Source organism: Physcomitrium patens, chromosome 14, assembly GCF_059467195.1.
Source record: "Physcomitrium patens ecotype Gransden chromosome 14, ASM5946719v1, whole genome shotgun sequence".
Lineage (NCBI taxonomy): Eukaryota > Viridiplantae > Streptophyta > Bryopsida > Funariales > Funariaceae > Physcomitrium > Physcomitrium patens.
In genome coordinates this window covers 7,031,685-7,056,554 of record NC_143423.1, presented here as the reverse complement: position 1 = coordinate 7,056,554, position 24,870 = coordinate 7,031,685, and the positions used below count along the sequence as shown (strand labels likewise).

The window sequence follows — 24,870 nt, the reverse complement described above, 5'->3', positions numbered from 1 at the left end:
TAAACATTCTCAACCATCCACACACCATCCCCAATGCTTTCTTGCCAACAACAAATATTATCATTACTATCTTTACAGAAAAGAAGAAGTTTGAATCTATTTAAGATTAAGCATTCATCAACCTAAAGCCAACAACAACATTCCACTATGAAGACGTCAAGTAGGACAAGTGCCTTAACACATGGAAAAGTGTAAGACACAGTAGTAAAAACAACCAAAGGGTGTAAGACATGGATGAATGGCTGAGCTAGCGGATGCAAAAAGCGGCAACCCAAAAAGCGCAGGAACGTAGAACAAAGGGGAGCTCAGACGCAGGACAAGTGGAAGGGACTCCGGAGTAAGCTCATCTCACCACCACCGCAGTTGAAAGGAGGGAGAAATAGTAGTTGTAGCTTGAGGAGGATCTAGCTAACAAGTGGCACGGATTCACACCACCACCACAACGCCGGGACATAAGTTGGGGGGTGGGGGGGGGGGGTCAATTGCAGGAGTTGATCAGCTTGCATCGATGGCTTACTATTTTATTTAGCTGCCATAAAACTGACAGTTTTGGTCAAAGGAGAAGGTGGGGTCTCACCTCAATGCCACACCAGAGCCAGTTTTGCGTTATCCCGAGTGGGTCCCGATCTTGTTATTGGAGAATGAACGGCCTGTGTGTGTTGTTTTGCATCTCGGGATGGTGCACCCACCCCAGATGAGAACTGAAGCGGTTTAGCAGGGAGGAAGATAAGAGGAGGAGAGTCCTTGTCATGCCAGTTCCTGGTTGTCGATCCTGATCGTGGATGTAAAGATTTTCTCATTGCCATCCTTCTGAGGATTCCCGACGCCGGTAGGAATACTGTATTCTGAGGGGTGATGAGAGAAAGTGAGGGGAGAGCATACCTAGCCAAGTGGCGGAGGGGAGAGATGCCCAGCTGGGCAGTTGGGCTGGATTTTGCATATTTTGACGACGTCAGCAGCGTTGAGGATAAACATGGCAGGCTAGGTAGTGAATTTGTTTAATGATTTTATATAGGAGGTTACAGCCAGGAATTCCGGGGAGCTTCTGATCTCCCATAATATTCCTCGTGAACCCTGTGTGTCTAGATTCGGGGGCACTAGCTCCTACGTTTTAAGTTGTCGGTCACGCCGAGGCTGTTCTGTTCCTGCTGTTGTTGCGATTCTCCTTTCGAGAGCTATGGAGCCCGGCGACTTGTTGCGTTCGCTGCTGCGGGGCTGGACCCTCCCTCTTTTCTTGTTCATGCTGGGGTTCACCCTTGTCTACCTCCCCAACTTCGAGAATGCTAAGGTGAGTGATTCGCGCTTGGCTCTGAACTGATCTGGATCATGGATGTTGAGGTTGGGCTTGATAGTTTCTTCCGCGTGGCGGTTCCTCCTTCTTAAGAATACAGCGTGAATCACAATGATGTGCGTATTCTTTCAGTCAGAAGTGACACAAGGATTAGACTTCCAGAAGTTGGATGGTATGTATGAATCTCGTGAACGTGCGCAATAGGAACGGTTAAGAATGCTGTTGATCGTGATGATGATGGAAACCTGTAGCTTTTAGGTCGACATTCTCGAGTTGTTGGGTTGTAGTGTATTGAGTATTGAAAGGTTTCCTTGATAGGCGACCGGATTTGCTTTCTCTCCGAACATTGGTCTTTCGTGATTAGAGAGAATCCAGACGAGCTGTAATATTCTCAAATCTAATTAGAGTAGTACAAAACTGCCTTTAATTGACCAGGGTGCTTGTCTTGCTCATTCTGGTTTAACTTTCAAAGGGCATGGCAATTAAGTTGCGTGTGTGTTGGTGTGATAGATTGTGCGGCGGGATGACGGATGCAGCCTACTGCATGATACGCACTTCGTGCTCTACAGCAAGCGTGTGGTTACTCCTTCCGGTATCGGGCCATATGCAGGTTTGTTGCTGCTCCTCGTCTTCGGTCTCAAATTGTTACTATGGATAGTTGCGGTTTCAAATTACCATTATACGACGTGCTGAAGGTCCAACAATGTTGTATACTTTCCAGAAGCAGAGGATGTAATAACCTTCGAGCCCCATTAATTGAGTTTCTGGATACTTCAGTGCTGCATGGCAGTGCATGCACTTATCCAGGTAAGACCCATCTGTAGAAGATTAGAGGAGCAGGATGGTCGGCAACTAATAATTTGTTGATGCAGATCTAGCATGTTGCGTGCTGGTTGCCCTTCTGTAAACTTCATTCAGGGCTCTTAAGTACGGAGTTACAGATCCTGAAGTTGCAGTTTGCTGCGAATGTATGGTTTTTCTGATGCAGTGGAGGTGGAGGGCGAGAGGATTGTTTCCGTGACGAAGAGAAGTGAGGCACCCAAGACCTCACCAGGGAAACCTCGTGTTCTAGACTATGGAAACGCTGTCATCATGCCCGGACTTGTCGATGCGTACAAACTCTAACTTTTTGCATCACACAAGCAAATCAGTCTGGTTGCTAGATAGGGATAAGTATACTGGTTTCACGTATGTGCGGCTTACATTCGTAGATGAATGCTTCCTTTTAATAGACATGAATTCGGTATATTCAATCTTGCCGCACTCAAATTGCGAGTCCTTGCCTATACATTGTTGTTGTAGATATCTACGCCTTCAAAGACGGGTAGATGGAGTACGCATACACTGTAATCGTGATCTTGAGGGTGGTGTTTGGTGCAGTCATGTACATATCAATGAGCCAGGCCGAACGGAATGGGAAGGTTTTCTTACAGGCACGAAGGCTGCTGTTGCTGGTATGTGGCACTAAGCCTTGCTCTATTGCGTGGGGACTCCTTTTCCTCTTCACGCTGAAGCTGATTGAATACTATGTCTTGTTCAATGTATTGGCTGTGTTTCAGTGTGTTGCGTCTAATATGCGGCGCATGTGTTGTTTTTTCACGTTAAGTATGCGGCATCGTAATTGCATTGATTCTCTGGGACTTGGACTTTGCAGGTGGTACAACTGCAATCGTGGACATGCCCTTGAATGCTCATCCTACTACCACAACAAAGCAGCACTTGGATGAGAAGGTTGGTTTCTTTTCGTAAAATTTGGGCTTCTCTTTGAAGGAAAAATCTGTTGCATCAATGTTATGACTGTGCGAGCTTTAAATTACTCTTCAAGTTACTAAACATGGATGTGTGTGACCATGGATTTAGAAAGAAGCTGCCAAAGGAAAACTTTACATAGACACTGGTAAGTGCCTTGCTTCGAGAGCCATTTCCGAATTTGCATGAGTGGCACGTGAGTTTAACTGCATCACTGCATCTTCAGAGTTCACATCCTTCTCAGTTGATGTAGTTCTTGACATCGTTAGGTTTTGATGGACACAGTTGTTTAAGCCCATGAACTATGATCGACTTAATTTTCATACTTTTGTATGAGCTGTCCGATACAACTTCAATATAGACTCAATGATATACTGGTTTTATTTCTTGATCATGATGATTTAAATAAGGGTATGGATGCATTTTTTCTAGTTCATTATGGTCCAACACAGTTATGAAGCAGTTTTTCTACAGAGACGTTCCTGTATTTGACGTGCACACCTTGTCTTGTCAGGTTTTTGGGGAGGCTTGGTTCCAGATAATGCTTACAACGCCTCAATTTTGGAGGAACTTCTTGAAGCTGGCGCACTTGGCCTTAAGGTTAAAAACGTTTACTTTTGTTGATGTGTAATCAAACGTTTTCGAAAGGATCTCAATGCAAATTAGTGTTATCAGAAAGGGGTTGTAATTGTTATTCTTATCTTGAAAATAGTTACCCAGTTATTCTATGACCATGCACTCTTGGTTATGATTCTTTTTTGCTGCTTTATTGAGTGCAACATACCAACTGAGTCATGTTACTTCGAACGTCAAGTTTGAGAGGGAGATATGTAACATTGTGGTCAATAGTGCTCAAGATATTTAACTTCTTATTTTACAAATTACTTTGACAAAGATTTTCAAGAGGAAAATTGACGTTTGGTTGGATTGTGAAGTCGTTCATGTGTCCATCAGGAATCGAGGACTTTCCAGCCACCACTGCACAACACATAAAGGTGAGCAGGTTATGGAGCAATTTTTCAATAGTTTTTTTGATCAATTTTCGTTACGTTATTGGAATCATCTTCACGTTTATCCCCAATATCCATAATTCAATATGACAGAGAAACGTTTCCTTCGTGTTTCTCATGGGAATTTGAACGCAAACTTTATGCATTGTCACATTATGTGCCACTTATTGATTTTAACATCGACAGGTCTGTTTATGTGTTTATGGGGGTTCTTTTCCGAATCTAACTTCTCTGTTGGTTGATTTCGTAGGCTTCATTGCCAGTGCTCGCAAAATTTGGACGTCCTATTCTGGTACACCAAGAAGTGACAGACCCACCTTCCCAACCGTCTAGTTTGGTGCCAGGAGAGCCACCGAGTAATGCACGCGATTACATGAGATATCTGAACGCTAGACCTTTGACATGGTATTTAATTCTGTGTACTTGGATTCTTCCCTTAACTTTTGGTTGTTGAGCATCAAGAGTTTAGAACTATGATCTACTTGCTCTGTGAATATTATTCATGAGTTACAAACTGGGACTAGAGAATTCGTGTATGTTGTTAGCCGTCCAGTACTAGAATTCTTTTCTTTCGATTTTCGGTTACAATCACTTAAGTCTTTTCTGAGAATTGTAACCTAAATCACATAATAACCTAGATTCTCCTTTCTTTGGTACCTTCCCAACTACTCGTGAAAAAGTTCGACAGAAGCCTCGTTGTTCCATGACATATTAGGGTTTTATTGCAGTCTTTGTGTGAAGTACAAGACCATCTATGGCTGGGAGTATTCAAATATGTGGTAGCCCTGATTTGAGAGCACACTTGAGTCACCCATAGGTTTTATTTGTTGCTGCAGGGAACGTGAAGCAGTGAGACAGTTGATGGAGGTGGCCAAAGACACTAAACCTGGAGGAGTGGCAGAGGGAGCTCATGTGCACGTTGTACATCTCTCTGACGCAGAGGACTCCCTCTCTCACATCAAAGTACGAGTTACTGTGATTTTTAAATTATTGTACTCACCATGAACTTCCTATTGTTGCTAATGCCCATCTTCAGTGACAATTTGTTGGATATATCTGATCTTTTGAACAAATGCAAACTCGGCGTGTCATTCATTTATATAGTAATTGTCGGCTGCTGTCACAGGCAGCAAAGGCGGAGGGATCTAGTGTGACAGTGGAGACGTGTGCACATTACCTTTCTTTTGCTGCTGAAGATGTACCAGAGGGTGCCACTGAATATAAATGTGCTCCGCCATTGAGAGATGCTCGTCACCGGGAACTTTTATGGAAAGCTTTGCTGGTGGGCATCCATTAAGAACTTTTGAGTAGTTGCAATTTCCATCTGCTTTTTAACTTGTATTATTGTTTGTACAAAAAAATCGTTTGTGTTAACTACCTCTAGTATTCGCAATGCGATAATCTCACTGCATTTAGAAGCACTATGGATCTTTAAATTACATTAAGGCACTTATGGAGAAAAAGTAGTCATAATTTTACTTCAACTCTTGTGCCATCTCTAAAGTAGGTAGACTAAGCATCTTTTTATTCCGACCATGTTTTTGTATGTAGGGTGGAGATATTGACATGATCACAACAGATCACTCACCTTCAACTCCAGACTTGAAACTTTTTGAGGAAGGTGATTTCTTGAAGGCTTGGGGAGGTATTTCTGGCATTCAGGTGAGTTTCATTGGACTTGGTGTTTTGACGTTCTTGAATTTGGTTATAGCTAAGGGCATTGCTGTTGGAACAATACATATTGTCTTAGAGTTTGGTTCATTCCAAAGAGTAAAGATTGAAATCAATGCTATGAATCTTAAAAAGAGATGCAAATTGATATCCTTTTTGTTTTTGTGTTTGTAGTTTGCATTGCCAGCTACATGGACTCATGGTTCTGCCTGGGGAATGACCATTCAGCAAATGTCAAGATGGTGGAGCACCGTGCCCGCTAAGATGGTCAATCTTCCACGCAAGGTTCTCTAAATTTTTTCCATCTCTACCTCAGACTTGTTTACATTTAGCATTGTTTGTCTCAAGATCGAAGTACTCAAAACATGTTTACTGCTTGATCTTGAACATTCTAATGATACTCACAACAGTTAGTAGTTTCAGCTTCTGTGGCACGCAGAGCTGATTTGAAGAGACCGGGGTTCATAACTAATGGACTGTTTGGTGGGTTTGTACAGGGATCACTCGAGTTTGGGAAGGATGCGGACATTGTTGTGTGGGATCCAGAGGAATCGTTTGTCATTGACAGCACGTATCCCATCTACTTCAAAAATAGGGTAAAATATTTTGCTTACCAGCACCGCAATTATTTTCTTACACTTGCAACGCACAATCTGAATACGTAGTGTACAATTCAATTTCAAAAGAAGTTTTACTTTGAAGTTTATTGATTTGGTTGCGTGTTATCATGTCTCTACAAACAGCTGTCGCCTTATATAGGCCACAAATACTCAGGAAAGGTGATTACTACGTTTTCTCGAGGCCGGCAAGTATTTGAAGAAGGTCGGCATGCACAGAAACCTTGTGGTGCTATGATCAATCCAGTGTGATTTATGTGTAATGGTCAACTACTCAAACTTCCTCAGTGTAGGCTTCCCGAGATTTCATTCCTGTAGAGCCAGGGTTTTGATAGTACACTGCTTATTGTAGAGTGTCACAAATAATATTGCCAACGGAGGGAAATCCGCTTAACACAGCAGAATTCGTGGCTTACTAAGTTTTTATATATTAATGTGATGCCAGAGATCTTCTTGCTATACCACAAAGGAATGGAAGTTTGCTAGTTAAACTATATATTTTGCATGTGTAGACCTTTTGCTTCTTGTACTTATTAATGTAACTGTAGGCTTGTAACTAGATAACTATGAACTCGTGACAATGTACTCTGAATTTATTTTACTTCTGTATATGATGGTTAAAGTGTGAAGCCTAATTTATTGCGGCTATCCCTGGTACCATTGTTTTCAATGAAGCATTGCAAATGATAGGAGCAGTGTTTGGAAGTATGTAGGAACATGGGTGAGAACTCACTATTGAACTGGGAATTGTTCTTTGCTTCTAGTTCAAAACCCACATCTACAAACATTCATAGCAATTCTAGGCAAACCTTAAAGCTGTACTTTGTAGTACTTTGATTTTTAATTTGTTCTTACCAGTATGAGAAAATGATCTCTGTGTTTTATAAAGAATTGAAAGAGCATTCAAATACACAAGCTCATTCTTTAATCCGAAGTTGCTTCTGTGAGCGTGTGAAACGTCCTTTTTTAAAAATTTGCATTTTGATTTTGTCAGTTTCTCACTCATTCTGCATACAATTTCTTGTCACCAGGGGAATCTTTTTAAAAAAAAAAAAAAAAAAAAAAACAAAAAAAAAAAAAAAACAAATCCAACAAATTTCATCCCCATTGTAAATTGCACAGCTGAAAATGTCAATCTGTACTTTCACTGGGCATGCGTAACTACTTCAGGGGTGAAGAGTGGTCCTCACTGTTAAGATTACAAAGTTTGCTTTCATCATTGAAATGTCAACCTAGTAATGTCTAATTTTATACAACATTCTTAATGATTTGTATTCTTCTGATGTCAAAAGTATCCAAGTACATTTTTTACATAATATGCACATAGTTGCAGAAGATTAGATTTTTGAATTGAAGTCACTCACCATGTTGTATTTGTAGTTTTAGTTGTGGTTTTGTTGTTAGCTAACTTGAAAGAGTCCCATAATTACATGATAGATGAATTGATATACCAGGCGTATGTATGACAATCTCACAATCATGGAGCTACGCACAAATTCATTACTGTCAAATTCGTTACTGATACATCCGAGAAGTAGTCGGTATTCAAATCATTTCACAGTAGACAAGTTTTTACAAGTAATTTTTCTAAAGCCCGAGATGAGCTTGGCCACTCCAAAGCTCCGTGCCGCTGCCGTGAACCAGGAGCACCCTACCCAAACCCTCACAAAGCTCCTCGCAGAACTCCATGTACCGGTGCGGTTGAATACCTTTGTAATGGTCAGGCAGATTGATAAGAATGAGTTGTGAATCTTTAGATTGCTCAAGAATGATGTTGTTAAGCTTCTTGGAAGAGCAGCTCTGGCTAAATGTTTCCCATGTCCTTTGCATGGACTCAGGCATGTCAATGGATACTGCAGGACTGTCTGCAGGAGAGCCTGGGCAGAACTGACTTGAGCCGTGCGTTATATCATCGTGGTCTGACTTTTCCTATAAATCACCAAGTAGTTTCATGAGTGGTGTACTTGCAAGATATTTTTGGATACTTTTTGCATGAAATATAAAGTTATTTGTGAGAGGTATAAGAGTTTCTTACCTTGTCGTTTTCGACTGTGTCTAGTCCATGGTAAAAATTGTCTCGCACAACATCCAGAGTGTGTCCCTCGTCCCCATTAGCCAATTGTGATATTTTGTTGGGTGTATTCCATACTTTAATGGTTGTTTGGGACATGGGTTTTGGTTCACTCAACTGAAATCTTGGCAATCTTATTTCCGTGGATTTAAGATTTTCGATAGTTTTGTCTCCAGGATTGGCAGTTTCAGTCCAATGTTTAGAATTCGCAGGAATGTCACTTCCTCTGTCTTCAATTGTCTTCCTATAATCAAATATGTAAGTTGTAAATACATGAATAGATAATGAAATATCATGAAGTCAGTTCGGAGAAGGTACATGTGACAAAGTCGCTCAAATATTCCTGTGAGCAACTGAATAGTAAAGAAGCAAAGACAGAGTATGTCCACGCCATAATCATGTAGATGTTTGTCTTACCGGAACTTACAAACTTCCTCAGCATAAGCTCTGGTTTCCTCCATTCGGATGTTGTAGTCAAATGTGTAGAGAGCCAAGCATGATTCATCAAGCTCTAGAACCCGAACCTCAGCCTTGATTCGAATCTGCCAATACCAAAAATGTTCATATCGAAAACATCAATCTAAGGCCAAATTTTGAGTTTAAGTCATTCAACATTAGAGATTCAAGTGGAAAGAGGAGAGCCCTACCAAGTCCAAAAAGTTTTCAAGATTCCTCTTCACCAATTCGGGGTTATCTAGCTTCTCAGCCACAGTGTACACCCGGAGTTTACATTTGCGCCAAATTTTGTGTTGTTGCAAAAGATGAGCCACGAGCAACAACAGTCCGTCATCGTGCACAATCCACCAGATATCAATGACGCCCTCATGAAAGTCTTCCTTCCCAGGGAATCGATCCAAGTGCATGCACAACAGAACAGCCTTGTCTACTACTCGGCATTCTGTCAGTGTCTCCAACAAGATCTGAACATCCACACAATTGTAAGAAAACAACAAAATCAAATAAGGTAATCATCTGATGTTTTTGAAGGCTTGAATTACTGACGCGCTTGAAGTGTGTGGACCAAATTTGGTAGAAGCAGCAACAAACGAGCTGAATGGTAGCAAAGAATTTCTCCTATTACTTCAGAAGGAAAGATTTACCTCGGCGTTATCACCATGGCCCTCTTCTCGCCACTTCGTAGGCCATCCCAGAACTAGAGTGTTGGGTTCCAGGCTCCCCAAACCTGATGATTGAACTGCATAAGTCTTGCCTGCGCGGTATGATTGTGCAATCAATATTCTTCCAAATCCAGTTACCTTTGCTTCAGCCATTTGGTTATCTAGCTTTATCTGTTGACAAGCACAATATATAACAAATTTTAGATTACAGAGATCTCTTGCTCAAATTCGGCATCAATTTTGGATCGTGAATTGGAGAGCTCAAATGGTGAGTGTACTCGAGAAGAATGGCATAAAGTAACAGTAAAAAGCAGTGAAACCTATTATTAATACTTGGGCTTTTTCTAAGAAACAAGATGACCAACTTCAACTTCAAGGTGTTCCAAAAGTGCTCTAATGATAATTCTTGAAGTGTATACAGAGTGCTTAAAAACTTTTATTTGTGTTGATTGTTCCAGACACATCCAAAGCAATCTAGAATTAAAACTAGAATTTTAAGCTTTGGGTGGTGTATTCTAGTTTTTAGAGGAATTTTTTTGGCGTCTGTTTACTTTTGAAATAACAAGTGTTGATCGCCACCTTTTCAGCTGATGCTTGAGCCGTCACCTCCTCCAGTTTTCCCTCAAGGATTACCGTGACCACACATAGCCCTTGACCCTGTTCTTTTCCAAAATAAAAAAAAAAAGAAAAAGAGCATATGTATCATTAAATATGAAAAGTTAATTGATTGCTGAATATGACTTGTAGTTAAAGAATGGGGAAAACAAAAATGCAACAAACCTTCTTGAGCTGGGACGTAAAGAAGAGCAATTCGTGGTTTGAGTGGTCATTGTTGGTCCATGAAGAGCGAGGCATGGCAAGGCACAAGAGCTGAGGCCGCCAATTCACAGTGTGTCGCGCCTCTTCTCCAACTGACAAAATGCTCTGCACTGCTATTTGCAAGCATAGTCCTCCTACACCTGTTCCCCAATTCACTTTAACCTGCTAAAGCCCATCACTTAAGGATCTCCAGTGCATTTATTTTTTAGAGCACTTCATTTCCTCTTTAAAATGAAGAAGCATGTAGAATGCGTACCTACACAAAGTAATTGTAAATTGGGTGATGATGAGATAGAAAAAAGGTACCTGGCGATAGTCAATGTAGACGTACATGACGAGAAGGAAAACCATGGCAGCCAATGTCCAATACCATACAATCACAAAATTCATGGCTGCACAGGCTATAAATCCTGCAAGCGCACTAGACCAATGGCAGTACTTCCATTTGGGCCTCCAACTACACAACACATGCATGGACACCAATTCCTGTCAATCTTTACGTAAAGGTTCAGAGTTTGTATGGAAACATTGAAAGTGGTACAACTAGAGTAAATTAAAACTGAACTACGTAAGTCTCACCTTGGTGCATTGACGAGGGAGAGAATGAGGCAAGAAAGATTCAAGGCTGAGTAACAAGTCAAGAAACAAATAGAGACTAGTGGAGCCACAGCATTCAAGCTCCCAATCATGGCAAAGACGATGCAAAGCAACGTGGTGGCCACCAAAGCCCTTCGAGGCTCCCCGTTCTTTGAAACATGAGCGAATGATCCCAAAAATGGGACTACTCCATCTGCAGCAATTGCCTGCATTACATGAAGAAATATCATGTTTTCAAGTTGTTCTTGACATAACAGAAAAATTAATAGTGAACTTATTAAAAAAATTGACATTGACAAGGAATAGTTTCTGAGAATGCCTTCACCTGAAGTAAGCGTGGGGAGATAATGATGCACTGCATAGCTTGGGCAATGGCAGTTAAGGCGATGCCAAATTCCGTCAGAATAGCTAAAGGAAAAGAAATTTCTCTCACAATGTCAAGGATTGCGTGTTCTCCTCCACCTAAGTTTCCTAGAAGATAATCTCGTTTTGCCACTGCCGCCCATAATCCCATGTAGGACATATACATGACAAAACTGATGACTACAGCACCCAAAGTTCCTCGAGGAATTGACTTCTCTGGTTGTCGAAGATGGGTTGCTCGATCGGCTCCGCTGCAAAAATATGTGGAAGTTTTAAACATATAAAAAGCATCTAATCTCTTGTAGCAACATTATAGCTTAGGCTTTAACGTTTCATATAAGGAAATGGAAAACCAAAGAGACGTCATGAATCCAGTGTTGTACCTGAGGATTCCAGTGAAGCATGGGAAAAAAAGAGCCACAGTAGTGGAGAAAGATTTTCCGGGTGGATATTCAGGACTCCAATTCTCTTTGAAAGTAGTCCAGGAAAGACCTGTGAGAGATGGTGGGAGGGCTCTTTGGGGAGCTAAACCCAAGCCTAAATAGAAAGAAACCATGGTATATAGCACCACGGCAAAGAAAACAAAACCCAGCTTGGAAACAAACTTGATTCCAAAAAATACCTGCATCCATTACATCAGAGACATAGTTCTATGATTTAGATAAGAGTAAGACCTCTCAGCTCACTCATTAGAATGCACTATGTTTCTTGCCATGCTCAGACAATGATGAGAAACATGTTCACTAAATAAGAAATATTCCAAATGGCTTACCAGCAAGCCCAGCATGAGCAAGACAAGCGCTCCCATAACTTGATTAGATGATACGAAGTCAAGTTGAGGAAAGGTAAACACCAACATCTCTACTGAACCAAGTCCCTGCCATTGCATCACCGTTGCATAAAGCTCATATGGTTTCAAGCAATTCTAGGATCGTACACATGTATTCGTGCTTCAAGAATGTAGGCAATTGTAGCGTGTGTATTTTTAACTTAATCTGAGTTGCATAGAATCATCCAAATCCTTTTCAATTACATTAATTTTTAATCTCATAGAAACTTCCATCTAACCTTGGTTATAATCTACTTACTACACCAGTGCTAAGGTGCTCTTGTTTGACCTTTTGGGGTCAGAGGTTTTATTGATTTTAAGATCATAAAATTAAGTGCAATTGACGATGTTATCAATAGAAAAGAGTCACTTCGTCAGGGTTTACAGCGTTCAAGTTTTCTATTATTTGACTCATACTATGCCCAGTTAATCCCAGTTGAAATTGGAATACAATAAGAATTGCTTCTCTGATAGTATTTACTGTCGGTGTTGGTAGTGAGGTCATTCCCAGAAAAAAAAACACAGGATTGAAAACTTGTTTGGCTTTGATAACTACGTGAAACCGTGCATCTAAAATTCTTTAACAGTCAATTAGAGTCTTTCACTCCATTAATAGCTGTCTCTCTCCAAAGATTTTTTCTTCTTTTCTATTGGCAAGTTTCTAATGCATTACCTCCATAACTGCGAGTAGAGATACTCCAACATAGTACAGTAGCCCCACAGCTCCACCAAGTTTTGGTCCCAATGCTCGTGATATAAGGTTGCTGAGACATGTTCAGAAAATATGTGACAATCTCGCTAAACATAGGCTTTGCAACAATCTAGCAAAAAGGTAGTACTCCGACAAACACCTGATTATCACTATCCAGAGGATCTCGTCATTTCCAATCGATTGAGAATAAGCATAAGAAATAGAAGTTTAGAATGACTAACTAGGTGCCTCCTTGCTCGATTTTTCCATTCGTGGCAATGGCACTCAACGACATCGTGGTGAGCAGGGCGCAGAGGAAGGAGACGGAGACTATGAGGAAAGTTTGCCACACCCCCGCACTGCCCACGATGTAGAAAAACCGCAAAAAAATCAATACACCTGCTCGCAGAGGCGCCCACACATTACATTGGTAGCTGGATCAGAGTTATTCGCTGCATGTCCCAACACGAAGGATTTCCCTCTCACAAATCCAAAAGCCAAAGACACTGAGAAGAAAAATACTAACATGCATCGAATGGAAACGAAAGCTAAGATCCCTCATGAGTAAAAACAGGTTTCCCACCCCACATATTTTCGCATGTAGGAATGAGAACGCCGCTGTAAGTACCCAGACCTCCAGTCTTCTTCCCCCTTCCCTGCAGCTTGTGGAACACATTGTACCACAGCCGCTGTTTGCTGGCAGCTGGGTCATTCTTCACCACAGTACTCGCGCCTACCAGTGACTCTAATGAGGATGCCTGTGCCATCACTCGCACTGGCACATATGGACAAGTGTTGCCCTTGGCACATAGCTCGTCGAAAGGCTCGCCCTGCATAACCATTCCTCGTATCCGTTGAACACTCTCAGAAACTAATAGGTTTGTGTCCCTCCACCTTGACTAGCAACTCTGCAGTTACAGCCTTACTCGTTCGTCACTCTCTGTTTCCTTCATCGCACATCGTGATTTCTGCCAAATACTAGTTTCTGTCTATCTGTGTTCACAGCACCAAACTTTGTCGGCTCCCTTTGCTGTAACCACGATGAACATTCAACCACGATCTGTTATTTCAAGCAGCTGTCGAAGTCGACGCGCATAGCAGTTCCCGAATTGCCCATACCGTATACAAAAATTTAACACCACCACTTCGGCAATCTGCAAGTGCATATATCATCTTAAAAGAACTGAAATAAAAATAAATAAAAAATAAAGCTGCGACTGATTGACAGTGGACGATGAGTGATGAGAAAGGTGTTGTCTCGGTAAGAATAGATAGGCAGCATGCGATGAGCAGTACTTCGATGTCACGTACTCATCAAGACCTGATCCCATACCTCGATGGAAACCTCACTTTAGTTTGCCGATACTCATTTCTGTGAGCTGCAGCGAATGGAGCTGCAAATTGTTTTCACCTCTGACCTGGTGCACTCGGCTAAATTCACGCCCAAGCTCGCATTCACTGGTACGCAATGAGATATTTCGAAGTAACCTCAATTCTTCACTGGTACTTGTACCTCCTTAGATTCTTTGCATCGCCTAGTACTCTATGAACCAAAGAGATTCATGAATGCCTTCAAACAACTCAACAGATGCTCTCGCACTTCTTTGCGAGGCTATCGCATTGCTCAGTAACATGTGCACGAATGGTGCCACAATGGTCGCGTAGCCAGATAGAGTGGAGCATCGGGTGCAGTTCTTATGGGTTTCTCTGTGGGTCAAAATACAGTTTGACCCGGCAAATCTGCGTTCAGCTTTCTCACAAATCTCCGCAACTCGTCATTTGCATGCGGCTTGACTGAGCATGGTGAAGGTGATGAGATGAGAAAAATGGATCCCAGGAGTTGTATGATTAGCATTGTCAGTTTCAAAGCCCCTGGCCAGAAGCACAGCTTGCGAAGGAGCTTCATCTAGTCCCCATATCAAGCGTGATAGCCAATTAGGCGAGGGGTACAAGCTACATTTTAACTCCTTTTTCCAGCATTTGTTCAAAGCAAATAAGTATGACATGACAGCCAAAAGACAAGTGTCGAAGGCTGGGGTGATGCCAACATTGCACGTCTCCTTTGCCTCCGAAGACAAATGTTGTGTGGAATGTGCGCGAGGGCCATCCCCTGTGGATGATTCCGCTTGTGATGATTCCCTCCGCCGGGAAATTCACGACAGTCGCAGGCCAAGTTCCTTTCAACTATCGTGGACTATTAACAGCCACTTTCCATTTTAGTAGACATCTATCATAACAGTAGATATTTTCTATTCAAATGGCATGATTGAATTCTATTAGTTTTTGCGTCATGTTTTGTATGTATGTGTGTGTGTATAGATACATATATATATATATATATATATATATACATAAACACTCATACCTTGGTATTGCACATCTATCTTGGGCGCTCCCGTCAGTTTAACAATTTTTAGCCCCACACATATTTTTATCCACATCGGTCTTCATTTTCATTTTTCTAGTAGCTTGAATGGTTTGTTCAGTATTGTGTGTAGGACATTTTCTTAGCTGCTAAAACTAACTGTTGTTGGAATGTGTAAACATATGTAAACTAATAGTTTTTTATAGGGCAATCCTTATGGCAAAATCCACAACATATCGTAGACCAGTCCTCCAAGATAATCTTGATGATAAAATCAACATAATTCCACTTCATACATGTAAGTTAAGGATCAGAATCTATGAAGATTTAAAGCTATGCCTAGCAACGAGCAACAGTGCACTCAAGATGCAAAGTCACCGGCTTGACTTCAGACTGGAGCCAATTCTTTCCTACTCCACAAGAATTGCACTCTCCACAAGTTGAGGGCAGTTCACGAAGGATGCACAAGCCATTGCACTTAAATAAAAAGGAGCCAGAAATGTTTCAGACGCCGTGGTGTAATGGGAAAACATCCAACAAAAACTTTGGCACAAAAGTGACACATGCAGGTAGAACTTGTAAGGGTCACTCAACACACCTATGCTCCTGCCCTTGAGTATTCGAGTTTATCAGGTATTATCTGCAATGATGCAAGGAAAAAACGTAGTACCCAGAACCATGTAGCTTATCAACATCGGGTTGGCGGATGTTTGATATGTATATAAATGCTGGCTTCAATTTGCAGAAATGAATTCTTACACAACAAATAATTGCCTATACCCAACTCTTCCTTTCTATTAGACTAAGGAAATATCCTCGCAAGTCAAGGATACGGAAAAGAATCGGTTGTATTTTAGGAGAACTGGAATTAATTCATCCTTGATACCAGTCAATTATTAGTACCCGTCCACGATTATCATGTTGTTCATGGTCAAGCCTTCGCCAACGGTTGGAAGTTCGGGTGACAATTGCCATTCTCCATCAACTAAAAACTTGATCTCGTACCTTGAATATGTAAAACATGAATACAATTACCAAAGTGAGGCACTAGAGAGAATGCTAGTTCCTCAATACAAACACCATACATGTGAATGATTGACATTACCCTAAGATATATTTTAAAAATCAACAGCAACGAAGACAATGTTCTTAGAAAGCATTCCAAATCGTCAGGTATATTTAGATTGAACAGATATTTTGTTAAAAGTTAAGAAAAAACATTGAAGTTGAATATTTCTTCGTAGAACACAACATACATACAAGCATGACAATATCACATCTGAGGTCAAGTTTGCAAATTAGACAACAAATTGAATTAAAGCAGAGGCTTTGCATACTTACTGTCCTGGCCGAAGCTTAATGCTGGTGGTGAATTTAGTGAACGTGCCCGTATTCTCCGGTGACATTTGTTCTCCCCGTGTCCATCCATCAAATGAGCCCATTACTTGCACATCCTAAAACCCCGTTAGATTTTCATCGCTAGTGATCCTCGTCAGATTGACCAAGCTCATGCAAAAAAGCTTGCATGAGTTGAGGTTATCAAAACATCCCAGAACAATCCTTTCAAGGAAGAAATTGCGCATTTCACAAAGACTCCAGTATTTGTGAAGCAGTATTTCCTTGTGGTGCCCTACAAACACTCAATTGTCGAAGATGGAATCCTCTATTTGAGCTCCCATTTGTCATTTGTGAATATGAGAACCTCACCTCAGCCATTCCATAAAAGACAAGGTCAATTCTTCGCACCCGAACTTGGTCAGCATCCTTGATTCGCTCCTGTACAATTCTCTGCATCTCTACAGCACAGTCGAAGCAAATTTCAACAACAGCCAAAACCTTTAAACTGCCCAAAAGAATGAGATCAAAATCACACAACTCAGGCACTAACTCATCATTCACTTAAGTTTCACCTTTCAAGGAATAAAAATGTGGTTCAAACTTAATCAAACTCGCCGACGATTTATTGGATTTGTACACGCGGTAAAACCGAATACTCATAATCAGCAACAAACTGCAATAAGTCAATAAATGAACATACTATAGGAGCTAATACGAATCCATGGTTCGGAGCAGGTGCTCACCTTCAAGTCTAGATGCAAGATGAGAGTGAATGTAACGGCCGTTGATTTTTTGAGTTCCCGGCTTGATGCCCTGTCTGCCTATTTCATGCAAAATCCTTACGAGAACCTGCAGTGAAATGTAAGCAAGGCACGGTCAGAAAGCGAGAATTTTGCATAATTTGAATCGATTACAACTAAGATCATAATTCATACAATTGTCTAGAAGAGAGAAATGCACAGAAATGTAGAAATATCAGAACCTGGAGTTCCATTTGCATTGCAGAAAGCTCACTTCTAGTTTTCACCAATGCTTCTTCCTTGTCTCGCAACTAAGGTCGTAAACAAGTTCCAACCCTCCAAGCAGTTAGTACTTACTCATTTGTGGTAGTATCAACACAGACGAACACATTGTGAACTTATTGTAAATACGTCTCATGGTAAAGTATCCAATAACATGTTGGACGTGTTCTTGTTGTAGAAATTATATGTACAATCCTATGGATTCTGAAAGCTATGATGAAGATCTATGAAGCAAAGAAATGATATAAAAGGAAAATGAAACTCATGTCTAGCTACCTATGAACATAATTACAAAAATGGTTACAAAGTAAAAACTAAGACAGAGGGAAATTGCAAATAGACACGAAATCAAGGACAGCCTTAAGGCAAACTACACAGATGACAACATCTTTGTAAAAACAGCTGTGACTTCATGAAGGAAATCACCGACATCATGTTGTAGTTGACGGATATATTGATTCGCCACGCTTAGTTTGTTCAGCAGCTGCAACTTTCCTTTGTTTTTGAGCATAAAACCTAACTGCTCCATAATAGGACGCCACCTGATCCTGAGATGTTAGAGACAACATACACACAAAAAACACACAGTAGCTTCATTCTGAGCTTTACTCCGAGAAGCAACACTGCATCGTAATACTACAGAAAAGAAGCTGCAAAAGCTTCCTAAACTCGTTCAATATGAGTTTCTTAAGAACGCTCTGGCTTTGTTCAAAAGAAGTGAGAAACATAGAAAGCCAAGATCGATTATGAAGATACAAGATTCTAAAGCTGGAAATTTTACAATCGTCACTTGAAGAAACCATCTAGCTAAACATTATGCTTCATGAGCGTAGTAGGAAACAAACCTCAATAGTGCTGGTTAGTTCGCTGCTTAGAGGATTACGCTGTGAAGTCGCGTCTTTGCTAGAATTGTCCCCGGAGCGCTCCCTCAAGACAACAGAATCATCATTTTGTGTGCAAGAGCTTTGTACCAGAGGACGTGTAGCAGACAGAGTTTTAGGTCTACGCAATATACTGAAAGTTGTTCTATGTTGCCCAGGTGCCGCCAAGGATTCTCTTCTTGAAATTTTGTATTTTTGTTTGCAGCTAACATGCCCATAATCATTGAAACCTAAATCTACCCTGCAATGCCACGGAAACAAGTGCAAATTTCAGCGAAATCTAAGGCTATTGTGCCCATTTCCCCACTAAATTTACGTCTACATTTGCTGAGGAATGTAATACTAAACCTAAGATCTCAATCTTGTGAAAACTCGACGTTGAATACGCACAAAACTCAACCTACTACTGCGTAAAGGTAGTAATGCTATTCTCTCATCATCCTGAGACAAAAATAATCTACTGGATGGGCCCAAGGAACACACCAAACTCCGAACACGGTACCCGAATCACTCACAGAATTACCAAAACAATGCAAATTTATTGCAAATAAAGATGACCCATTTGCCAATCAACTCCTGTCTCCCAATACGATCCCAACTATCGGAAAAATCCAATCAGCTACACACGAATAAACAAAAATAGCACCGAAGCCATGGACATGTTTCACATACGCAGCATGAGAAGGAGAGAGCGTTGCAGAAAAGGCCGCCATCGTTATCAGTGATAGCAACCTGCTTCATGGACTACACAATGGCACTCATCACTTCTCTGCGTGATCCTCAATCAGTACTCCCAAATACACCACCAAATGACCTACAAGAACAAATCACACGAAATCAACGATAAACCTCGGATGTGATATGAGAGACAAGATCCTGGAGATCAAGACATAGAAGTGGAAGCAGAAACAATGCAACCAAAGTGTAAGACAGCGGGGCCACAGCACCACGAATTTCAAAGGTGTGAATGTCTTCATGAACTCTGATGAATCGATTTTCCTTACAAGTAGATTTCTGTCCATTCATCACATCTTTCGACGGGTTTGCATTCGTGCACTTGGAAAAGTAGTCCCCAGTCCTTATCCATCCATCACGAGGTTTTTGTGGAGTCCTTTCTGCTCACCCTGCATCCAAGAGTTCGTTTCAACCAACGGGGCCATGACTTTGCAAAGAGTGTGTGGTCGTAAAGATCATTGTAACTCTCTCAACACTAGTGCTTCTCTCCCAACATGTGTGACCGACCCCGCATTGAGATTCCTTCTGATATTCTGATATTTATCCAATATCATCGCCATTCCTTGCCGGATAAAAATGACCCACATCACGTTACATGTTAAAACGGTGCACAAGTTTGCAAGCTTCCAATTTTCGAACACCCAATAACTCAAAAACAGGGCTTTTACATGTGGCAAGGTAGAGTGGCCCATGGAGTCCTAAGTAGAAATTGAGCATTAGAAAAGTCCTAAAGTTGCACATTTGTTAACACGATCGCAGGATTACACGAGCGCATTTCTTTGCCTTTCAAAGAAATGGCCAAAGCGTGGCATAGATGAAGTATCCATCAACCGATGGAGAGCATTCTCAAGCATGAGATTGTAGATATTTATACATGCATACATATATATATATATATAATTTATGAGTACTGAATTATTTGGTGAGTGAAAAAGAAATTAGAGAAATAGGAGATTAATGATACAGTGCCAAAGATATTGCATGATGTAGTTGGCTGAGGAGAAAAGAGGAATATGGGACATACTTTTGAGCATATTAAATGAGAGCATATAAAGCTACAACATTAGCTTACTATTATACTTGTTTTGGTTGCATAAGAATTAGTAACTTGTTCAGCAATTTCTTTGATGAAATTAAATATGATTTTTTATTGAGAGCATCAACTACTTATTTAATTATTGATATTTTTGATTGATTCAATTTGGTTAATTACAAGGGTATTTTAGATAATATTTTTCTTAATTGACACTTGCACTTAAAAGGTTGAATAGATTTATATTGAAGGCATAATATTTCACTATAAATCTAAGAAAATTATCAATTACTAATTTCTTTAATAAAAAATTTATTGACATCTTTAGTATTATTACCCTTTGTCAATTTGCAATATATATATATATATATATATACACACATATTTGTCAAAATTTGAAGTAAATGTAGAAGTAATAAACAATATCACTAGCAATTTTTTTGAAGATATCTAACTTGTAGATATTATTTGATAAAATGTAAGATACCAAGGACAAAGAAACAAGTTTAGAGTTTAGCAAAAATATAAGAAGTCAATATTCAACAATATTGATTCTTAGTTTATCTTGAATTTGAAGATGACTTATTTAATATGTGCACATTTCAATCCTCTAAGTATAATATTAACAAGGTGTAAAAAGTGTTCCTATGATAAAGTGTTTATAAAAAATCTAAGACCAACAATTGCATCGTTGTTTATTACAAGAGTTGCTATGTACATAGTTTATGATACACTGAGACGGTTTTACCGCGACTGTTGTTTCCTTTCAATATGACATTGACAATCAACAATGCTCTGATAATCAATATTGTACTATATCCCAACTATTCATTTAATAGTCGCAAGATATTTAAGGCTAGATGGCGCAGAATTACTCCACTTGGGTTTTGTTGGTTAGAAGCCATGTGCCTGGTGACACAAATACCAATCGTGAAATGTCAGGATTAAAAAGACCAATATAGTATCGTAAAATTTCTCGATATTGCAACATTTGATCGTTGTGTTTTTAGACTGGAATAGAAATTAAGCGCCTCTGAAGCTAAAGAATGACAAGGATATCACAAGACTTTCAGCTACCAAAATGAATAAAATTTTGACCACGTTTGATTCGTTGTTTGGACAGACCACCACTCAGTCGCTTCAACCTTGGTACTAAGAGCTCCTGAACGTGTAAAACAGATAACACCCCAATTTCAGTAGTATGTTTCGAATTGTGAGACTTAAATCTATTTCAGAACTGCAGGTTCATGTCTCTAAATGTGAGATTAAATGTCCAAAAAACTTCACCCATAGACATACTACAGAATTACTACAGAATAACTACAGACTTCTGACTGAAATTCCAACCTTAATGTGTTATTATAACCAACCACACATTAGGAAATCGAAAACAATTAGCAAAACTCGATCTAGATTTTCCTGCAAAACAAAACAATATGCACAAAAATGGCTTACAGAGGAAAACCAGAAAAACTAAACAGTAGTCGAAGATGGCACGATCTATGATTGATTTCCAAAAGAAAAGCATCGGAACTTCCTCGAAACACTTGACATGTAAAAACCTCAATCAACATAATAACCTTTCACAACCAAAACTAAACAATAAGAAATCAACCAACAGAGATTGTTTATCACTTCAGTGTAACCACGACACATATCATCGCATATTTGCTAAAAATTGTCAGTTATTTAAAGTAATTGTCAAGTTGCGAAAAATCTGAGGTGTTGCTTTGTAACATCAACTGAAAATTTTACATGCCAAACGGCTTGACTTGCAAAGCTAACAGAATATCTAAACGCTAATAACCTACGCTGGATATGAAGCATGTAAAACTCATTGCCTACTTCACGTATCTCGCAAGAGCTTTGCGTGTGACAAGTAATCAATTCGTACAACAAACAGCACGATGCTTACCAGCCCAGTCACACCAGTAACTGCCATAAAATCGTGCATGTTAATGGAAGCCACCTGTAGAAAATTTCAGAGTTCTCTTTCAGCGACTTCTCCTAAAAAAACAAAAAAACAAAAACAAAAACAAAAAAACAAAACAAAACAAAACAAACACCTCCAGCGATATGACAAAATGCCTAAGCATGTGCAAGCTCTCATCCAAATTTCTGCAAAACTCATCTACCCAGCTACCGAAGACTCAATTTTTAAGACTTACATGATGAAAGACATTAACCAATAATCCTGGTCTTCGACAAATGAATTCGTATATACACCCGCGAGCTCTTTCACGCGATCCCGTTCGTGAGGCAGCACAGGAAAACCACATATCAGGTGTAACATAATTATGTACAAGACACCTATGACCACCTTATGTGCCTAAGCAAGACTGTGCATCATGGATCTCTTCATTATCATCGCTCTCACCAACGTCACATCTCTGACCACTTAGTAATCTTTGATTAAGCTCATCAATCTCTTGCTGAATCAAGAACAGACGCTCTTTCAAAACAAGATTCTCATCCTCTAGGTGTGCGATGTGGATGTCCTGTCTTGCCACCCGTTGTTCCAGAAACCCTTCCGATGTAGTTTCAGGTATGGGAGCCATCTCAAACCGACTGATATCCTTTTCGAGTCGCTGCTCCAATTCCTGGGCAGAATCTGCAGATGAAACAGAAGGCTGCTCCACATACATATCGTTAGAGAAATCATTGTCGACGGTGCTACCGCTTGATCGATCACCATCATCAGTCGGACGAAGATGGATGAGGCCTGTCATAGAGCCATAACCGTAATCATTCCCATCCACAATTTGTTCATAATTACCCAACTTGTAACTAGAACTTGCAGGTGAAGAGAAAACAGGAGACGGCACAGTGGGCTCAAGCGACGCTAAACCCCCCGACCTACGCATGTGCATGAGATATGTGCTATCATTAAAGGGAGCCCTAGGCACACTCCTAGGAACTCTCCTCTTGGCATAAAACTTTTTCGTGCCCAACCGGTTCTGCTTCCTCAAATCTTTAAGTCTGGGGGGATTATAATCCTGACTCTGCTCTCTACTTCTCACTCCTTTGTACATGTTCTTGTAGTACCTGTTCTGACTTGCACCCTTGCCCCTCGATGTGCGCTTCAGAGGGACGTCCCCCATGAACACCGCAGGGTACTCGCCCCACTGCCCTGCGACACTCGACGCCATGGCCAGCCAATTCCACAAGAATACACAAAAACCAACACTGCAAACCGACGAAAACCCTCGCTACCGTCCCAATAAGCAGAGAAAGCACTCGCTGTAACACCAAACCCTAGAGGACTGACTACAAACTCTGGAGCCAAAAGAAAAAACAACCTTCGCGAAGGAACGCGTCAAAAACAAGTTTACTCAAAACAAAGTACCCGTGAAGGCAAAGCTTTGTTCCATAGCGTGTAAGAGTGGGAGCGACAGTTGAGAGAGGAAGCGATGCAGGGAAAGAGGAAGAAACGTGTAGACGACGGAAAGAAATAGAAACTTCGAGAGAGCGAACACTAATAAATAATAGGAACAAACGGTGCATGCAAATAGCCTAGGAATGAAGGGACAAAGTTAAGGGGAAAGTAAAAGTAGAGGAGGGGGAAGGGGGGGGGGGCATGGCACCGCCCTTTCAAGGGCTCTCACTTACTTTTCCATCCCCACCGATCGTGCCCGATGGTCCCGATTCGGCCACGTCTAACCAGGCGTTTCCAAGTGAAAATGCCCTCTCTTCTCATCTTACGCTGGGGTTCCTTTTACGTTAGTATTTTTGCAGCACTTAAGTCTCTCATGTTGATCATGTGATGAGTCAGTGGTGCAAGAATTGGGACTTTGTGGATGTGGCACTTGGAGATTATGTTTACTACTTGTCTGTCATTATCATTTGTGTTTACTCGTGTTTATTTCTTAGTAGAGGAACAAGAGATTTTGGATAGTGAATTTGTAAAATTGATTCCAACAGATAGTCATAATCAATTTTTTGATCTTTAAAGTGATTTAAGAATGCTAAATAAAATTTAGATGTAGTGTTATCATACGTTATAAAAGTAGTTTATTTCTGATGGTACGACTGTTTGTTTGAGTATATATATATATATATATATAATTTTAAATATTTTTGCAAATGCCAGAATTTTTTTCAGTTGAGGACTTACAAATTGAAAAATGTATCTTTCATTTGGTGTAGTTGATTTTTTTCATTGAAAATATCAGGGTTTTTTGAATTATAATAACATAGTGTGTACATTAAAAGACAAAGTGAACAAATGTGTTAACATTTAAAAAGATGATTTAACTGCTTATTTTAAATGAGATTCAATTGATCTTTGAGATTATGAAGCTTATTATGCACACACAAGTAAAATATTTTTCTTTTTTTCTCTTTTTTGTGTGTCAAACAGATCCATGTCAGCAACTTACAACTAAACAGATCATTTAGTGCAACCAACTATACAAAAAATAATATGAGAAATAATGTATTTTGACCAGGTTTCTAATACAGATCTTATGAACACACACATACAAACACACATATTTTACATAATTTACATGTAAGTTTGCATTATACTTTAAATCCAACCCAAAAAAGTAAAGTTTTTTTCAAATATTTATAGATAGTCCAGTACATCTGCATGACTATGTGCCATTTTGTATGCACATCTGAACCACATATCTTTATCCAACACCTATAAACATTTTATTTTAATTCAA

The 24,870-nt window shown here is 40.1% G+C and overlaps 4 protein-coding genes and 1 long non-coding RNA gene across 14 annotated transcripts; 1 reads left to right on the top strand and 4 right to left on the bottom strand.

The window, feature by feature from the left end:
• The first annotated feature begins 1,153 nt into the window (after nucleotides 1-1,153).
• Nucleotides 1,154-7,008, top strand: LOC112291876 (allantoinase). Of its 2 annotated transcripts, XM_090255755.1 has the most exons (16): nucleotides 1,154-1,288; nucleotides 1,802-1,901; nucleotides 2,013-2,098; nucleotides 2,280-2,403; nucleotides 2,672-2,745; nucleotides 2,946-3,022; nucleotides 3,152-3,188; nucleotides 3,555-3,640; nucleotides 3,976-4,035; nucleotides 4,301-4,455; nucleotides 4,887-5,013; nucleotides 5,177-5,332; nucleotides 5,602-5,712; nucleotides 5,896-6,006; nucleotides 6,219-6,317; nucleotides 6,465-7,008. In XM_090255755.1, the coding sequence occupies exons 4-16, from the start codon at nucleotides 2,384-2,386 to the stop codon at nucleotides 6,588-6,590; spliced, it is 1,239 nt and encodes a 412-aa protein (XP_090111881.1). In that variant the 5' UTR covers nucleotides 1,154-1,288; nucleotides 1,802-1,901; nucleotides 2,013-2,098; nucleotides 2,280-2,383; the 3' UTR covers nucleotides 6,591-7,008. The 2 variants fall into 2 exon arrangements, with proteins under 2 accessions (XP_090111881.1, XP_024395581.1); XM_024539813.3 differs by lacking the exon at nucleotides 2,013-2,098.
• Nucleotides 7,009-7,786: 778 nt separating this feature from the next.
• On the bottom strand, nucleotides 7,787-14,605 carry LOC112291875 (uncharacterized). The gene is made up of 16 exons (XM_024539812.3): nucleotides 14,160-14,605; nucleotides 13,410-13,980; nucleotides 13,069-13,225; nucleotides 12,809-12,899; nucleotides 12,079-12,183; nucleotides 11,690-11,928; nucleotides 11,269-11,557; nucleotides 10,926-11,149; nucleotides 10,653-10,803; nucleotides 10,308-10,508; nucleotides 10,107-10,184; nucleotides 9,510-9,698; nucleotides 9,057-9,329; nucleotides 8,827-8,951; nucleotides 8,374-8,653; nucleotides 7,787-8,267 (listed from the first exon to the last, which is right to left on the bottom strand). Exons 2-16 carry the CDS (start codon nucleotides 13,666-13,668, stop codon nucleotides 7,926-7,928), a joined length of 3,003 nt encoding a protein of 1,000 aa, XP_024395580.1. The 5' UTR covers nucleotides 13,669-13,980; nucleotides 14,160-14,605; the 3' UTR covers nucleotides 7,787-7,925.
• A 1,302-nt stretch (nucleotides 14,606-15,907) lies between these two features.
• LOC112291579 (protein PTST, chloroplastic) lies at nucleotides 15,908-19,618 on the bottom strand. 5 transcript variants are annotated; one of them, XR_016506292.1, is made up of 9 exons: nucleotides 19,380-19,436; nucleotides 19,105-19,246; nucleotides 18,397-18,673; nucleotides 17,982-18,071; nucleotides 17,512-17,580; nucleotides 17,273-17,378; nucleotides 16,899-16,987; nucleotides 16,533-16,635; nucleotides 15,908-16,196 (listed from the first exon to the last, which is right to left on the bottom strand). XR_016506292.1 is itself a non-coding variant. In XM_073538769.2 (9 exons), the coding sequence occupies exons 2-9, from the start codon at nucleotides 19,143-19,145 to the stop codon at nucleotides 16,088-16,090; spliced, it is 894 nt and encodes a 297-aa protein (XP_073394870.1). In that variant the 5' UTR covers nucleotides 19,146-19,246; nucleotides 19,437-19,618; the 3' UTR covers nucleotides 15,908-16,087. The 5 variants fall into 5 exon arrangements, 3 of the variants coding, with proteins under 3 accessions (XP_073394870.1, XP_073394869.1, XP_090111879.1); XM_073538769.2 differs by lacking the exon at nucleotides 19,380-19,436 and adding an exon at nucleotides 19,437-19,618 and having other exon boundaries at nucleotides 16,533-16,645; XM_073538768.2 differs by having other exon boundaries at nucleotides 16,533-16,645; nucleotides 19,380-19,398.
• Nucleotides 19,619-20,871: 1,253 nt separating this feature from the next.
• Nucleotides 20,872-23,576, bottom strand: LOC112291460 (uncharacterized). Of its 5 annotated transcripts, none has more exons than XR_016506294.1 (5): nucleotides 23,246-23,576; nucleotides 22,369-22,922; nucleotides 22,116-22,169; nucleotides 21,278-21,362; nucleotides 20,872-21,109 (listed from the first exon to the last, which is right to left on the bottom strand). It is a non-coding gene; the product is annotated as an uncharacterized LOC112291460 (long non-coding RNA). The 5 variants fall into 5 exon arrangements; XR_016506297.1 differs by having other exon boundaries at nucleotides 21,299-21,362; XR_016506295.1 differs by having other exon boundaries at nucleotides 22,369-22,830.
• Nucleotides 22,522-23,349, bottom strand: LOC141044319 (uncharacterized). The gene has a single exon (XM_073538877.1). The coding sequence runs from the start codon at nucleotides 23,347-23,349 to the stop codon at nucleotides 22,522-22,524; it is 828 nt and encodes a 275-aa protein (XP_073394978.1).
• Nucleotides 23,577-24,870: the final 1,294 nt, after the last annotated feature.